Genomic DNA, 17,693 nt, shown 5'->3' with positions numbered 1-17,693 from the left:
GATGAAGTTATCATGAACAGGTTATTCATTTTTTACTCATGAGTCAAATATCTACGACTTGTCATCTTTTTTCTGATTTTGAAACGAAATGTCATGCAGGACGGGGCCTGAGTTTGATAGAATTTATAAACGACATTTCATACGTTAGAGGCCAAAGATTGACGCAGAGGTAAAATTCGAAACGACGTTGCTTTTGCTCTCTTTTGTCAGCGCCCTAACCTGACAAGAGTCTTCGTCTGGACACTGGACATTTGCGATCACCCAACCCAATCCCTGCCATTTTAAAAATATATATAGATATAAATAAATAAATCACCAACAACAGCGTCTCACTTCCTCGTTGATTTACTGCAAATTACCTCACCCCTTTTTATTCATCGCCACGAGAAGTGTATTGTAGAATTTGTTTTATTAACGGGAATTTTGATTAAAAAAAAAAAATGCAGTGAGACTCTTGCTCAATAATTTGAAATTTCATTTTAATCTGAAATAAAAACTTTATTTCAGATTAAAATGAAGGCCATGGCTGTGAGACCCTTGCTCTTGTTCTTCTTCTTTGCTCAAGTTCGACTCTCTTTCTCTGGTCAGTATTTTTTAATTTCGCATATTTGCTGTATTTTATATTTAATTAGGTTCAATAATTTTTCCCAGTCAATTGGTTGTATTTGCTTGAATTGGTTATTATCAGAATCCAGAAATTGATTGATGTCTTATAAATTATTAGAAAGCTAATTAGGATTTGAATTACTAGTTGTATTTGTTTTCGAGATGGTATTATTATAGCTTTTTTAATGAGTTTTCGAGTTTACGAGTTTACTTTCTCTTGTTTTGAAATTTTAGGAGAGTTGAGCTCAATGGAGTCGATTCCTGATCTTCAGGAGTCAATGTACATGGTTGTTGATGGATATCCTTGTGTACGATTGCTCAATCTTTCTGGGAAGATTGGTTGTTCAAGTAAGATCCTGGAAGGCTTGATTCTTTTGTGACAGTAATTGACATTTCATAATAACATTTTTGTTCTTTTTCTGAAATGTTGTTGTGATTTGGTATGTGGCACAATACCATTTGTTGATTTAGAACTTTCTATTCATAGTGAAAAGAGAAACAATGTTTTATGTGTGATCTAGACTAGGTTTTCATTTAAAAAAAAAAAAATAGATAGACCGCATGGAGAGAGAGCTAAATTATACAAAAAAAGGCCAAAAGAAATGCTCACAAAAACAACCATCCACCCTTGTAAACAGCTGAAAACAACATGTACAACTTCACCCTAAAAACCCTTCCTTATTGAGATGAATATGGAAGCATGATAAATTTGGAAATCCTTTGAAAGCGAAGCTCAAAGACATAGCAAGAAGCCGACCTCTATTCCAATCTGCCCAATTTTCTTTTTCTTCAATTTCTTGGTTTCTCAAATTTTGGGGTCCCATTAAATTTTTTATTTCCCTTGCTGGGTCTAAGTAAAGCTCCAAAATAACGCCTAGATATCTTTGTGTCACTAGGACAAATTAAACAAGTATGACAAACCAAAAATCAAATGAAAGCAAGAAAAAATAAATCAAAATTTTCCCCACTGGTTCAATTCTGCAGCTCTGCCACCGTTTGAGACTGTTAAACCTACAAATCAATTCTGAATCATTTCTGGGATTAGATTGCTTGCTCTCATTACTGCTTTTTTTTCCAGTTATTCAGTGCTTATCCCTCTTTTTGGCTGATAACGACCTAATTTGATTGCATTCTCATTAAACCATGCTTATAGAGATTATAGGATCCGCATTGCATCCGTCATCTTGAGATGAGAAACCAATGGCAACAACTGTTTTGTGTCCTCGTTCCACCACTTGTCATTACATTATAGCCTTCTTTGTAGGAGATATATTAATGTTAAATTTCTATATAATAACAATTTTTGGAAAGTATCTCATAACTTGGGCCGAGTTTTGAACCTCTTTTAATCTCCTGATGCTGTGATTATGTAATTCTGGTTGTAATCATGGTTGGTCAATAGGTTAGGGCCTTTTTTAGTGTTCAGATATGTAAAGGCTTAAAACAGATTTATAATAGTGCAACGGATGCCAGAGGAAGTAAAAAAATTATCTTAAAGTTGTTTACTCTGCTTAACCTCTACTATCTATTTTCTGATCTCTCAATCAAAGGCTGGATCTGTCGTTCCTTCTCTAATGAAATTTTTTTTTTTTCGTAATTCTCTTGGAGTTCTTTCTCTCCGAAACTCCTTATAATTTATTTTTTTAATGTACCTTAATATAACAAGTTACAAAAATTATTCAGAGCATTATCCTTCTCTCTTAATGAAATTCAGATCCTGGACGAGAGAAGGTCGTGGCTTCAATTAGGCGATTTAGGAATGCTAATGATCTCACTCAATTGACTGCTGTATTGGTATCATTAGATGAACTTCAAGATTTATTGCATCGGTATGTAATCCATTCATCTCCAAACTTTAACGTTCTAATCATCCTTGGCCTCATTTATTTTAGTGATCCTCACTGCCTGCCAAAGGAGTACGGTACACTATTTGCATTCATTATTCATTCCTTTGTCAAGGACTTTGTTAGCAATGTATGAATAACTTCATTTAACAAAATAATATAAATACTTTCTAAACCTGGAGTTAAGTTTCTTTGGTTAGAAGATAAACTTATATGCGGATGGCATGTGTATAAATTGCAATAAAATAAGAGCACGAAGTCTCAACAACCACAAGACTTTATATTCTAAATAATTTGGTTGGATTGTAGTACATTTGGTACATATGACTTGATTAGACTAGTGTTTTGTATATGTTTGTATGTGCTGAACTGGATTATATGTAATACTGCCTTTTGTTAGATGTAGTATCAGGTTGGAAAATAGTTGTTAGTGATCTTCTCTGTCTACCGAGTATGATGCACTGTTTGCATTTATTATTGATTCCTTTGCCAAGGACTTTTTTAGGCAGTGTATTATGTATGAATAACATCATTTAATGAAATAGTACAAGCACTTTCTGAACCTTGAGTTAAATTTTCTTGGCTAGGAGATAAACATTGAGTTCACCTTTTGGGTTTGGTCTATAAGGAGTTCGAAGACACCCCTTCTTTCTTCGTTCATCTTAATTTGGAGGGAGTTTTGGGATTTACGTTTGTATCTAACTCATTTTTAAGTAGAGTGGATGGTTATTTTCGGTTCAAAGCAGACATGCACTTTGATTGCTCTTATTTGGGCACCTCATCAATTGCTTCCATTATAGATTGATATATAAATACTTTAGAGTTTCTTCTTCATTATTTCCTGTTTCTTATGGGGGTGGGGGGGGATTGGTTAGACGTCAAACTTGGCTTTTCAGTCTGTATGCTATCAAAATAGTTCATATACGTACCTATTTTTTGTGCATTATACACCCTAAAATGTATTCCATGCATATGTCTTGCAGTAATGATGATTCTAGTGGTTATCAACTTGTGCTTGGTTCTTATGTCATTTATTAAAGATATAGGTCTATCCATATCTGTTTCAGAATATCAAATGACGTAAGCTTCCATAAGAATATTGTTGGTGTTCTAGTTGAATCAGGGGCTGAAATCCGCGATAAGTTAAAAGGTAAATCCTCATATCTACTTATTGTTTGTCTGTTTGTATAAAGTAATGGTGGTCCGTAATAGGCATTTTGGTCTTATAGGATTCTCTCCAACACAAAAGTTTCCCCAAGCTGAATTTGCTCCTTATCCAAGTATCAACTATGAGTGGAACTCAATGGTATGCTATCAATCTATAGTATGATAAATTGCTGTATGGACTTTTATTGTTGACAGCTTTTTATCCTACTTTCTACTACCTTGACTTGTATGGCTAATTTAGGAGCCTCTTTAGTTCAACAGTATCTAAGTTTATGAGCAAGATGATGTGATGATATAAAGTGGCTGCAAGAGTTCTCTTGCTAAAATCAATTGGTGATTCGATCGTTAGTTGTTTATTATTTATTTATTTATTTATTGTTTGAATACTTGCAATGATTTCCATGAACTGGTCAGAATATTCTGATCATAGTCATCAAAGAGATAATCACTGATTATTGCTGATAGGTTATAGTTTTTCCTTATTTACTTATTTATTTTTAAATACGAAACTCAAAAATGTATTAATGATGAAGATTTAAATAGAGAGCAGACCAGCTGTCCACTAAGAAAACAAAAAACTAGGAGTATTTATGTAATACAAAAGTCTACCCAATCACCCCATACAAGGCTAGATTAGCCATAACTCCCTATCTCAAAACCCCGTCCCAGTTTCAGTTTAGATGAATGAATAAAAAACATAGTTGTCCCTTAGTTTATTTATTAAAATTATTTAGTTAGCTAAATTCTTTGAATAACCTCTTTCCTTTTTAGAAAACCTTAATTGGTCAAAGAGTGTTTTTCATATTCTGATTAGTAAGTTCATTATGTATTAATATAAATACTCATAGTTTTCTTTTTGAAAAAAAAATCCTGTTTAATAAGCTAAAGCATTTTCGGTTTCACATATGCAGGGATCTGGTATTATGTTGAAAGCTTATGATTTTCCTGTATTCTTACTCTCTGAAAGTAGCACGTCGATGTTGCAGGAGGTAATTCATTTAGTTAAAATGTCTGTGCATTTGACATCGCTACGCATCTCCTTTAAGATTTAGTTTGCAGTCTATTGTGATTGTATGTCCTAAGTATTGATTACTCATTTTATATCAGATATGAATGTACAGGTTCTAAGGGCAGTGCTTTAATGTGCATTTGGTTACTTTTGAGAATTATTTAGTGTAGCTTGGACTTTTGAGCATGATTTAGTGTAATATGGTGTTCCAATGTAATTACAAAAAGTATTTTTGATTTACTCACTGAAATGTATTGGTAGGTTGACAAAATTTGCGTTCATTTTCCAATTTTTTCGGAACAGAGGCTGTTTTTTAAGTTTCTATTCTTGTATTAAAATTACCAATCACGTGATAGATCGTTGGAAAAATGAGTATGTGTCTTATTTGACAAGGCATTGTCTGTGTTCTTAATTAATTGCTAGAGATGTCTTGGCAATTTCGAAAAATACAGGGGTGTTCATGGCAACTTTATTTTATTTTTGATGCCTTGCACACTTTTAATCGGTATAGTTACTGTTATTTTTTTACTTTTTATTATTATTATTATTTTTACCCGAAATGCTTTCTGGTCTCAATCCAGGTTGCTGATAAGAATGAGAAAGTGATGAATGGTTATACAACTAGTGTGGCCGAGTTTGATCTGGTGATGCAGGTATCTGAGCTGCTGTCTGTATAACTTTGAGCTGTCATATGTTAGTGTTGAGCTGATTTTTTCGGTTTATATGATTTGCTTACTAGTTGTTTGTGTTAATTAATATTGGTTTTGGATAGACAACAAAAGCTGGAACTCATGATTCTGAATCTTGTTTGAAGGAACAGACCTGCCTTCCTTTAGGTGGATACAGGTGAGATTTCCATGGAATTACTATTTCCATTATGCCCTCTGCCATCTCAAGTGATGATCAACTGGGTTTCTAATTGCTAGACATTAAATGCATATATTTATAGATGTATATCTATAAGTATGTGCGCGTCTGTATATACATGTAATTTTTATGCCTACGAAGAAGTTAATTGTTTATTGGATGTAACTATTGACGTGCTTCATTACTCTTGTGAGGATTCCAGAATTTGATTGATATTATAACTTTTTTTTTGCTCTTTTTTAAATTTTTTCCACATTACAGAATGTAGGCATTGCTATTTGACTGTATAAAGCAAATTTGTTTTCCTACATCTTATATTTGAGCATGGACACACTTGACAGTATTAACAATCTTTTTATCTCCAACCTAGGCCTCCTAAGACCAAAAAAATTGGTAGGACTAAAATGATGGAGGAGAGACTAAGGTTCTCTTACCAAACACTGCAACTCAGTGGTAGCGAAACCCTAGTGTAATGAGTTGAGGCGTTCATAGAAAAGATTAGAGCTGCTATTAGAGAGAGAGCGAGAGAGAGAAACAAAGCAAGATGGAAACTGGAAATAGAGGCTGATATGAAAAAACTTGAGCTTATTGAAAAATGAAATCATACCTGACACTTCTTTTTGGAAAACTATAGGATTAAATTTTATCTAGTTTAGGGATTATTCTCATTTTCTAACTAATACATTATAGTGCATGTCTTATCACTAGCTAACTTCAGGTAGTGCTTAGGCTTATGCTTAAAATTAAATTTATAATTGAATCCAGAAGGTTTATAGTTTGTCTTCTGAATTTCTAGTTTAATGTATTGCCTTATGATGGACAGTGTTTGGTCTTCTCTTCCACCAATCAATATGTCATTGTCATACCAGTCCAAGCCCATTATATTGTTGGTGGCATCTATGGATTCTGCATCTTTCTTCCGTGACAAAAGCCTTGGTGCAGATTCTCCAATATCTGTAAGTTCAGATATTATGACTTGGTATCGTAATTGTTTCATTGTGATGTTTTTATTGTGGTGACTAGTTGATTGAATTGGTAAGACCTCTTTCGGTGGTGCGGAGGTTTGGGTTTGAGTTCCTTTCACATTAGGGATGTGGAGAGATTTGGTTTACATTTACGTAACATTAAAGCATAAATAGGGAATTAATGCTTGATCATTGTTTTTGACCTGTTCAAGGGACTACTTTCATTGCTGGCAGCAGTTGATGCTCTTTCTCGTGTTGATGGCTGGAATGACCTTAATAAGCAGGTGTGTACAATTAGCATTCCTAATCTTATATGTAGTCTTGGAAAATATGCAAATCTTATTGAATCTTTTTTTTTAAAGACCTTTTGTTGATTGAATCTTGGAACGACCTTTTGTAGATTGTATATTTTTATAATTTTATAATTATTCTTGTTGTTGTTGTTATTGTTTCTTCCACTCCAGGAAACAAGACCTTTCATTCCCTATGATATCTCCTATTGAGTGCCATAATGAAAGGCTTGGGCTCTTTGTACCTTAAACATTTTAGGGGGTATACCTCTTTTTGAAATGTTATTGCTTAGAATTGGAAAATGGGAAGAATATTTGTTTTTTGGAAGATGGATTGATGGTTTTTGTTATGTGAGAAATCACCCTTCTGTTATGCCTTACTAGGAATATCTATATTTACTCTAGATTAACCTCCTCTTTGAATTGGTATTGGAACTTTAATTTTAAAAAAACTTTGAATGATAGAGAGGTGCAGTATATGCAAAACTTATGTTAAGGATTGAAGAATTCCAAGTCACTCTAGCCAGCTAAAAGCTCTTGCTACATTGAACATCAATCAGCAAAGTTAAATAGGATTTGTAAGAGAGGCTACTTTAAGAATTCAGCAGGGAGAGTCTCCTATCTTGTCTTAACTTATTGATTGAAACACTGTCCACCACCATAAATTTTATCCCAACTATCAGCAATGATGTCAAAATTTGTCTAGAAATTGTATACATGCATGCATACATACATATGTGTGTGTGTGTGTGTGTGTGTGTGGTTTTCCAATCAATGATTCCCGACTTTAATAAAGTTAGGGATTAGTTAAAAGACGAAATAAACACAGACTCCAATGCACTCTGTATTTTGTTATGTAGTGTATTGAAATCTAAAATTTTTGTCTTTTAGCTAATCCCTGACTTTAATTGGAAAATCACTCTATATATATATATATATATATAAAGGAGGGCTTAATAGTGGGCAAACCCTAAGACTTGAAATTAAAATCGAAAGAAATCTACTTCAAATATATCTAAGGAAGATTAAATATTACTTAAAAGCCTAATATATTCATGACTTAAATAAAATAATCTTGGCATTGAAATCTTCTAAACAAGGCCCTACATAGGGTAGTTGAACACCAGATAAAAAATGACATTAACAGTCAACTTAGGGAAACCAATATGATCCTAATAAGTAATATAACACCATACCCATATGATATAAGTATAATAGGAAGGCTTATTAATACTTAAACATTATAACAAGTTCTTGTCTTAAATATGGAACAATCTTAAAATCCTAAATAGAGTTTTCTTCTTCTGCATCAACCTTACTGTTGCGTCGATATTGATGTAATAGTGTCTTCAAGCTCGAAACTTATATCCCAAAAGATTCTTTCCAAATGAGATGGTACCCATTAATTCACATAATTAAATAATACTGGTAAGTTATTTTAAAAATTGTCAAAAGTCATTCACCCTTTGTTGATAGTCACATCACATAACTTACGTTTGTGATATTTAGCATTTTGCATAACTGTTGCTGTCAAATTCTGCATTGCTTCTGATCATGCTTTTACATGAACCTTCCATCTTGATTTGTCAAAAGCGTTTCTTGGTATCTCATTGTAAATGGCATTGTAGTTCACTATGATTGATTTTATCGATTGCACATGATTTACTTTTTGTGGTATATCATAGTGTTGGTGCAAATAATTCATGTTCTAGTGCAGATATTTACCACTAAATTCTTTTTTAGCTAATGACTTTTTTCTATACTAGCATATCTCAGGTAAAGTTATCTGATTGTTTTGTAAACTATACAGCTTGTTTTTCTAGTTCTCACGGGAGAGGCATGGGGTTACCTTGGTAGCAGGCGATTTTTACATGAATTGGATATGCAGTCAGATGGAGTTAGTGGCCTCAATAGCTCATTAATTGAGATGGTATTCTTCTGCCCTTCATATTTTAAACTCCCTGTGGTAACATGGAGGATTTTTGTATCTATCATGCTGCAATGTAACAAAAGTTCTAATTTGTTATATGTGTGTTAGTTATTTTCCTGCACGTACAAACACACATGCTTTTGACATTCCTTATTAAAGTATAACTTTGAGGAAAGGATTAGATGTGATAGTATGCTTCTCAAAATCGATTCTAAATTAATCTACCAAAAGGTTATTAGAATAAGTAGATTATACCCAGTCATTGAATAAAATGACAAATATATCCTTACAAAATAAATTTGTAACATTAATTAATTATGTCTTAAATTATTAATGATTATTTACTAAAACAACAAAAAAAGGGTGAAGAAGAATAATTTCTTATTGATAGTCATAAATTGTACAAACTATATATGGCAGCAACCATACAAATAAGGAAACTAATTGTACAATTAGTAACCCTATACATTAGTGGGTCATGTACAAAAAATAAGGAAACTATAATCAGCCTATGGTCAACCTTGTATTTGTCCTCTAATGGAGTCTTATAACTAGTGCATGAGAAATATTAACAATAACAGAAAAAGATATTTTGGAAGCCTCTCCTTCAACTTGGTTTACCTCATGTAGTTCTCTATTGGTGAAGTAGTTATGGTATTGCTTCTTATCGATGTTGAGGCTCTAGGGTAAAGCATTTGTGTATAATTTAGAACTACCTAAGGCTATTGTTAAATTACAAAATTTGAACAAGGTTGAACAACCTCAAGAGAAAGCAAGAGAGGAAACTATTGAGAGAAATAAAAAAAGAGGGTTGAACCAAACTTGTTCCCTAGTATGAAAATGCGGGAATAACTCTTAATTAGCTAGGGGTACTTGTATACTTGGGTGGGTGTAGGGACCCCTCATGTGTTTAGTTACAAAATTCACTCGTTACATTAGGAGTTTAAAATAACAAAAACCAAGGTTACACGTGTCCCAAATGCTACTATATTTAAGATGTATCGAAATTAATCTCATTATCTTTCACATAGCTAATGAGTTTATCAAATTGCTTGTAAGTATTTGACATTAGTCACGTATTACTCTGTAAAATTATCAGTAAAATAACACTTGTTCCAAATCCGACTATTTATAGGTGTATCAAAATTAATCTCATTGACATTATGTTGATCACATAACAAATGAGTATATCAAATTGCTCCTAAGTATTTGACATTAGTCACTTGTTACTCTGGTAAATTTATAAGATAACTTTCTGTAATATGGTGGATGAATTTTTAACTTAATGCATGAGGAGTCCTTACACTCACCCGAATATATAAATAACTCTAGCTCATTGAGAGTTATTATTTCAATTATTTTGATACTTGAGAATGGGTGTAGTTCAACCCTCTTGTTCTCTTTCTCTTAGTAGTTTCTCGCTTGCCTCTCTTCATCAAATGTTGGGAACGAAGCTTGGTTTTTGTGGCATATCTGACATAGGAGTACCTTGAAATTTATCATGTTTGAAAATAGAAAATGAGGTTGAACGGGAACACTTGGATGAGCTAGTTAATGATGGAAGCCAAGTCCAAGATCACTGCTCAACTCGTTCAAGATAACTGTATTGATCTAGAAATAATTTGACTATTTAATGTATATGTTTAGATTGATAACGTGTCCATTTTCGAAAGAATTATATAGAATTAAATATCAGATTTCTCTTTTTAAAGATATTCAACATTTAGTCAACAAAGATCATAGTTGTCAAGAATGCAAGATTTAGTCAATAAAGTTCATAGCTGTTAGGAATTTGTACAAGGCAGAAAGTTTTGAGTTTATTGGCCTTAATTCAACAAGAGTTAATGAGCAAATTGCATATCCCTAAAAACCTTCATGACTCAAGAGTTTAAAAAATTTTACAGAGTTCAATTTAAAGTTCTTTACATCAAGATATGACTGAATGCTTATAGTTCAGATTTGTTTATAAAAAGATATAAAGATATGACTGAATGCTTATAGAAGCACAATAATGATTTGTTTGATTTTTTCTAAGTTACATATACAAGATTACACGTTGCACCAAAAATATAACTTTATATATAAAAAGCTGGGATTATCCTCCAAGATTAGGATATGATTTAATCATTTAACAAACTCAAATCAAACTCAAATTTATTCCAGAAGAAAGCAAACAAATCATGATTTTGCTTCTAAGTCAGCTGCAATAGTAGATCTGAGTTGTTAGCATTGGTTCAGTTGTATCTTGAAATAGAAAACTCTAGATTGAACTCCATAAAATTCTATAAACTCTTAACTCATTGAGGTTTCTAGAGATATGCAACTTGTTCATTAACTGCGTGTCCATTAACTGTGGTTGAATTGATGCTAGTAAATTCAAAATTTTCTGCCTTGCGCAGATGTTGGCAACTATGACCTTTGTTGATTAAGGTTTCGTTTGGTATAGCTTTTCAAATAGAGTTTATTCAAGTAGAGCTTTTACCCAAAAAAAAGTTAGTAATTTGGTTGTCAGTGAGAAATTTTATTAAAAGTTATAAATTACTTTAATAGAAAGTATTTTAAATTTATGTTATAAAAGGAATGAAATAAGATATTGAAGTAAATAAATGGTGTTTTAAATAGTTTTAACTTTTTTTGTTTGGGGGGGGCTCTATAATCTCTACTCCTAAAAGCCTAAAATTTGAGTTTTTGGGAGTAGAGGGAAAATAGCTTATTTAATCCCTAAAATCTCTACTCAAAATATAACCAAACAACACCAAAAACTTGAAAAGAGCTTTTGTAATTAAATAAGCACTTTTAGTAATTAGATAAGCCATACCAAATATTCACTAAATCTTGAATATCTATAAGAAGAGTAGTGCGAATTTTATTCTGTAAACAGTATTTCGAAATTGGAACCACCTATCTTTCTAACCATATAGATTATAGAGTCTAGTTATTTCTAGATCGATATAGTTATCCCAAAAACGTTGAGTGATAATCTTGGACTTTGCTTTCCTCATTGGCTAGCTCATTCAAGTGTTCGCATTCTACTTCATTGTCTATTTTCAAACATGATAAATCTGAAAGCACTCCTGTGTCATAGGATGCTGATTCAGCTTAAGGGGTTTGGAAGTTTAACATTATTAGAAAATCTTACTGAGAGACTGAATAATATGCTTCATTATTGTCATTGATTGATGATATTTGCTTTAGCAAAATCTTTAGCAATGTGGACATATGTACATATCTAGCTTTTCCTTTTGTTGTTCTTGTTTTATTTTGCTTCATTTCTAATCATTTTTTATGAAGAACTAGAAAAATGGCTTCTTGTATCTTACTCTCTCTATCAATTCTTATTAGTTGGTTTGAAAAGATTATAAAATTAATAGTTTGTTGGACATTTTGAAAAGGTCTTGGAAATTGGATCTGTGGGGAAGGGCTCCAGTCAAGGGGTCAAAACATTTTTCACGCACACAACAGGAGTAAGAACTTATTTCCTTCTTGAGTTCATGCAGTGCTTATCTACACAATTTATTCGAATATTTTTCAACCATTTGCTTTCTGAAACATGCTTAATTATCATTTTTTTGTGAGTGTACAATGCGGATGAATCTGATACACTTTGTATTTTTGCTGAATGAACTGTAATAAGATGGGGTTAAATATTGGTTGGTAGTTGTGCCGATGATGTGAACAGCCATGCTATTTTCTTTGTACTTTTCCAGGTGATAGTGATCCTGAAACAATTGTAGTCAGGCTTTTATAGTACTGTTACAATACTAGCTAGTAATTTCTTGATCTTTGAAATTACTGATCATGGTCAATTATCTCTGCCCAATACATATACGTGACCTGTTTTTACAGTTGAAAAATAGGGAACTTGGTGATAAGCAAAGTCTTTTCAGGGCGATTATGGCATGCCAAACCCACCCATTAGTTGCTGAAAAGGAGGGAAATGATAACATAGTGCTTGTTTGAAGCATTGGATGCGCGATCCAATTGCCGAAATTAAATTTTGGAAAATTTGAAAAATGTATACAAAAATATTAAGTGGCTTATTTCCTATACCGTAATTATGCGACATATTTCCAGTACTGTAGGAATTCCCTTGAAAGCAAACACCAGAAAGTTGTGGCACTTAAGGGGTTTTTCTTTTAGAAGAAAATTAACATTGATAACTCACTATCCTACAGCTTCTACAGATTTAAATCTCATTCACATGCATTTCCAATCGGCTATTGAGGTTACAGACTTATGGGAAGGGTGCAAATTTTGAGGGAAACTTGTTAGAAGTGTGAAACTAGAACAGTTTATAAGGCTGAGAACAGAGAAATGTTTTGGCGATGAAGACCAAGATTAAAAAAATCTTCTGTTGTCCATAAAGCTGTGCAGATGTAATACATTTCATGGAAGCCATAAATAAAGAAAAGAATGCAGGAAGAGAGCCCTACTTCTGATATCATGTGAAGAAATTTTCTTTTCTTTTCATTAATTTTCAATACTTATCTGCAGAATATTTATAATGCTGCCTATTCACCAAAATAGTAAAAACTGACTTTACCAGAAAGGAAAATTTAAATAAAGGAAGCTAAGGTAATCCTGTAGAAATAAGGGAAATATGATAATTTCCCTTTTCCGTGGATCCTTGTAGATCTGCCAATAGTTATCTTAATTTGCAACATAACAGGGTGAATTTGGATTCCATTATTATGAACTAGGAAGTCATTTAATTGTCGTAATTGTCTCTTTCCTGCAGTTACATCTTAATTTCTTCTAATCGATATGCTTTTCTCCTATGATATCTGCTGCTTCATTTCTGTGTCGTTTATCTTATTTTATATTAATAGCTGAACCTTGCTTAGCTCTGTCTAACCAGCATGCCCATCTTTGCTGTTTATTCAGGTTTCATCTGCTGTAAATGATGCATTGGATGCCTTAAAACGTGCTCAAGATTCACTTAAATCTGAAAACATTGAAGTCTTATCGTCTAATTCTTCAAATCCTGGGATTCCTCCTTCATCCTTGATGGCATTTCTGAAAAAGGTTTGAACCAAATACTTGAAATTATTTTGTTTTGCTCTCTCATTTTCTCTTTCTCTTCTATATTTCCTGATTGCCCAAATTTGCATCTACCACAAGTGGTCTTCTTTTCTTTTTCCATGTAACAAATAAGAACTTAATGTATATCAGATTTGCAATTTTGTTCTCCTTGTATCCTTTCATTTTAGTCTGGGAAATTTTCCATGTTTCATTTTTTTAAATTTTTAAATTTTTTTAAATTTTTTAATTTTTTGAAAGGTCTATGTTTCAGTTAAATACACAAAAGTATATCTGGATGAGAAAATTTGACCAGAACACTCTGACTTTGATGCTTACCCTAATGTTGCTTTTTGACCTTTTTTGGGAAACAAATGGACAATTGATTAAGAAATAGCAACAGCATGTACATGAATTCGGTTAATTTGTAATGTTTTATTTGGCTTATTGAATGTTGTGAGGAAACATACTCTAATTCAGTTTTTTTTTGCTAAGAAACAAAGATTAAATAAAACTATAAGAAATATGTACAAGGATTAGGAGGATGGAAACATACTCTAATTCAGTTGAGTTGGCTTAATTAATGTTATTGTAGGGCTTTAGATTGAATGATGTCCTAGGAGACTTCTGCATTGATAATAGTTGATCTTGGATGTCATGTTTTCCATGTAAGCATTTATCATTTCAATTGCAAGATCTCTTGACTCAGTAGTGGACTTGACATGGATCATTTGTTTTGGGGTATCTTTTGGTGCCTTTTCTGTGTTAGCTATTTTCATTTCTCCCACTTCTTTTATGTACTGGGTTACCCATTTTCAATTCTCCAACTTCTTTTATGTACTGGTTCTTATCTCCGAAGTTCAGTAAGTAAATGGTAATAAGATGACAATGCTAAGGAATGAAAGTTGGCTTTTGCTTGCATCAAAGCTATATTGTGTTTAAAAATTATAACATATTAGCTATATTTGGTTCTCTCTTTAACAGAACTCTCTTACGTCTGGGATTGTATTAGAGGACTTTGATACAGCTTTCACCAACAAATTCTACCATAGTCACCTTGATGATATGGGTGAGCTTGTTGATGTTCTTATATCCCTTTTTTCTTTCATTTATGATTTTTCTTTTTCATTGAATCTCATAATTCTACTGTTTGTATCCTGTGGTGTAGCAAATATAAACTCTTCTGCTGTAGTGGCAGCTGCTTCTCTCATTGCCCGTTCCCTTTACATTCTTGCAAGTGACAACAACGATATGCATAGCTCTGTTCTGGGTGCCATTAATGTGAATACCTCTCTAGTTGAGGAGCTTATGGGTTGCCTATTGAGCTGCAAACCGGGTCTGTCTTGTGAGATGGTGAAGAACTATATAGCACCCGCTAATGTATGCCCAAGTCATTATGTTGGTGTTGTCATTGGGGAACCTTCGTTCAAACCTTATCTTGGATATGTCGATGATGTTTCCAGGTTTGTTTGGAATTTTCTAGCTGATAGAACATCTACTCCCAAGGAGAATGCTAGCTCTAGTTGTTCAAAAGATTGCACCAATGAAGATGAAGTTTGCATTAGAGCAGAAATAAATGGCAAGGGAGTTTGTGTCATCTCCACAACCAGGTATTTACTTACTAGACGATACTAACTCAGACAGGTATTTTGACATGGCTACCGAGCAAGAAGCATGATTAAATTGCTTCTAAGGTGTAAGCTGGTTCATATAGGATTGAAAAGTATTTATCCTAACAATAACTAGATAACGTCTATTTTGGGCTGTGCCTAATCATAACTTTTAGTGATATTTTGAAATTTTAGCTCTAAGCATCCTATGTTACCATTGTGATTTTATGACCTCTTTGTGTATGTTCGTGGGTCTTATGGTGGGTTGCCAGATCAAATCTGTCAATGCACATATGCTGATAAATCATCCATTGAACAACTGATTCCTTCTTTGATTTTGGATAATCATATGAAGACTTTACGTTATCTAGGAAATGAGAAACAATCAGGTTATGTGGCTAGATGTTCTTTCTGTGGGACAAAATCACTTATTGCTAATGCATACCATGATTGATGTGTGCTTATTGTACTTGTATGCAATACTCCATGCCTTCATAAGCATAATATTTTTGTTGGCTGGACATGATGAATTTGGCAGTTGGTTTGCAAATAATGACGGTTAATTTTATTAATATATTTGACTTTTAGCATTTTCTTCCAAGTCTAAATGTTGCTGACCACAGATATGTTCCGGCATATTCAACCCGATTGATGTTTGAATCTGGAATATGGAATGTTTTACCCCCAAATTCCTCGGATTCCATGGGATCGGTGGATCCAGTGTGGACAGAGAGCAATTGGAATACAATTGGACTTCGGGTGTACACTATCCAAAATGGTGCTTATGACCACTTTATTTTAATAGGAGGCATCACAGTCACGATCTTGGCTTACTTTATGATAGCTCTGGCAAGATCCTTGATCACAAAGGCCTTGAAGCGTGATTAACAGGTTTTTGTCGGAACAAATTTTTTGAGTTCCAATTTTACTAGAGGTTAGGTTGACAAACAATAGCTGGTTGTAGTGCTTCCATTGTTTAAATCATAGGGGGTTTCAACTATCTGCAGGTATGTTGTATAAATCTTTATCAGTCATCATCAATATCAAATTCTTGAATTTTCCTTTTCTTGTGGATACGTTCCTTTGTGTCTTTAATTGCCTCGGAGTTCCTTCATTTCGTTGATAATTCCTAGAATGTCACTGCAGTAGTTTTCTTTTATAATTTCTAGCCTAATCTCCATATCGGAGCTGGACTTTTGAGGAAGATACGATCTAAACGATGAATCAATTTTGTAAGAATTTTTATCTTGTGAGAAAATTGCATGGATATGACTCTTTGTATTGGCTGTGATGCTTTAATTAAATTCCCCAACTGTTAAATAACATCAAGAATGAAGGAAGGATAAAATCTAGCCATACGGTATAGATTATAATTATCTCGTCATCATTCCCATGGCTGAGCAACATTATTTGAAGAAACATTCGGAAAAGCAATTGCAATTGCAATAGGTAATCAATATTATTAGGGATTAATATTTGAGCTTAAGTCTTAATTTCATGTGTTACCGATCTATTAGACGATGAATTTTATAGTTCGTGAAGTTTCCTAACCATTATCTAGTGAATGAATGATATATCAGTTGGGAAGTAAAGGTGAAACTTAAATATTGAGATAATTAAGATGGGAAGTAATCAGCATTGCTCAAATGTGAAAGCAAAAAATTACCTTTCATTATCTCAAGTCTTAACAACAGCAACCGACAAAATGGAAAGTGTCGTAATATTTATAAAGAAGTTGCAAATAAGAAGAAGATAAGGACTGAAATGAAATGGGATTATAAAAATTTGGCGGAGAGCCAAAGTGCCTGGATTGCCAAAATTGAGAGAGCCAGCATAGGGATGGCAATGGATTGGATCTGATCCAAGATTCATGTGATCTAAATTTAATCGGATCGGATTTGGATCGGTTTAAAATGGATTTGGATCGGATTTGGATATCGATGTGCGGATCTAAGACGGATCTGGAGCAGATATGGATCTATCTTAATATCTAAATTCATATCCATATCTACTCATCTTTTAATTTTATTTTATTTTAAAAGTTTCTTAACAATTGTGAAATTATAATGATAATAAATTTTATTCATAGCATACTAGTAGTATTTACCATGCATTTAAACTCTTAAAATTTAAAGGTTAGTTTTGTAAATTTAAAGGTCAACCAGCCCCAAAGCATGTACATGTAATATTCAAATTGGAAGCCAAGTAATATAATCTGGCAATTTATTTTATTATATTGGCCAAATAATTTTTAAGGAATATAGTTATTCATATATTTAGTCAAATATGGTCATAATAAAAATAATAAAGGACTGAATATAAATCATATTTAATTTATATCTCATTATCTAATGTTGTAGGAATAAGGGTAGGTGTATCGTGGATA

General features: G+C 32.9%; 1 protein-coding gene across 5 annotated transcripts; it reads left to right on the top strand.

Annotated features, from left to right (window-relative positions):
* Nucleotides 1-224: 224 nt before the first annotated feature.
* On the top strand, nt 225-16,365 carry LOC18041332 (nicastrin). 5 transcript variants are annotated; one of them, XM_024183272.1, is made up of 16 exons: nt 225-583; nt 841-954; nt 2,321-2,435; nt 3,497-3,600; nt 3,680-3,756; nt 4,529-4,606; nt 5,208-5,279; nt 5,447-5,472; nt 6,317-6,449; nt 6,671-6,742; nt 8,559-8,678; nt 12,071-12,142; nt 13,563-13,703; nt 14,682-14,766; nt 14,866-15,307; nt 15,931-16,365. In XM_024183272.1, exons 1-16 carry the CDS (start codon nt 514-516, stop codon nt 16,193-16,195), a joined length of 1,986 nt encoding a protein of 661 aa, XP_024039040.1. In that variant the 5' UTR covers nt 225-513; the 3' UTR covers nt 16,196-16,365. The 5 variants fall into 5 exon arrangements, with proteins under 5 accessions (XP_024039040.1, XP_024039038.1, XP_024039039.1 ...); XM_024183270.1 differs by having other exon boundaries at nt 226-391; nt 508-583; nt 3,518-3,600; nt 5,399-5,472; nt 14,682-15,307; XM_024183271.1 differs by having other exon boundaries at nt 226-583; nt 5,399-5,472.
* Nucleotides 16,366-17,693: the final 1,328 nt, after the last annotated feature.

The sequence above is a fragment of the Citrus clementina genome, unplaced genomic scaffold, assembly GCF_000493195.1.
Source record: "Citrus clementina cultivar Clemenules unplaced genomic scaffold, Citrus_clementina_v1.0 scaffold_5, whole genome shotgun sequence".
NCBI classification, from domain to species: Eukaryota; Viridiplantae; Streptophyta; class Magnoliopsida; order Sapindales; family Rutaceae; genus Citrus; species Citrus x clementina.
This window is presented reverse-complemented; position numbering and strand designations above follow the sequence as displayed.

Coding starts and splice junctions, on each gene's coding strand:
- LOC18041332 (XM_024183270.1), top strand. CDS start 514: ATGAAGGCCATGGCTGTGAGACCCTTGCTCTTGTTCTTCTTCTTTGCT. Junction 6,450..6,670: donor GTGCAGATTCTCCAATATCT/GTAAGTTCAGAT, acceptor GACCTGTTCAAG/GGACTACTTTCATTGCTGGC. Junction 13,704..14,681: donor TGATGGCATTTCTGAAAAAG/GTTTGAACCAAA, acceptor TCTCTTTAACAG/AACTCTCTTACGTCTGGGAT.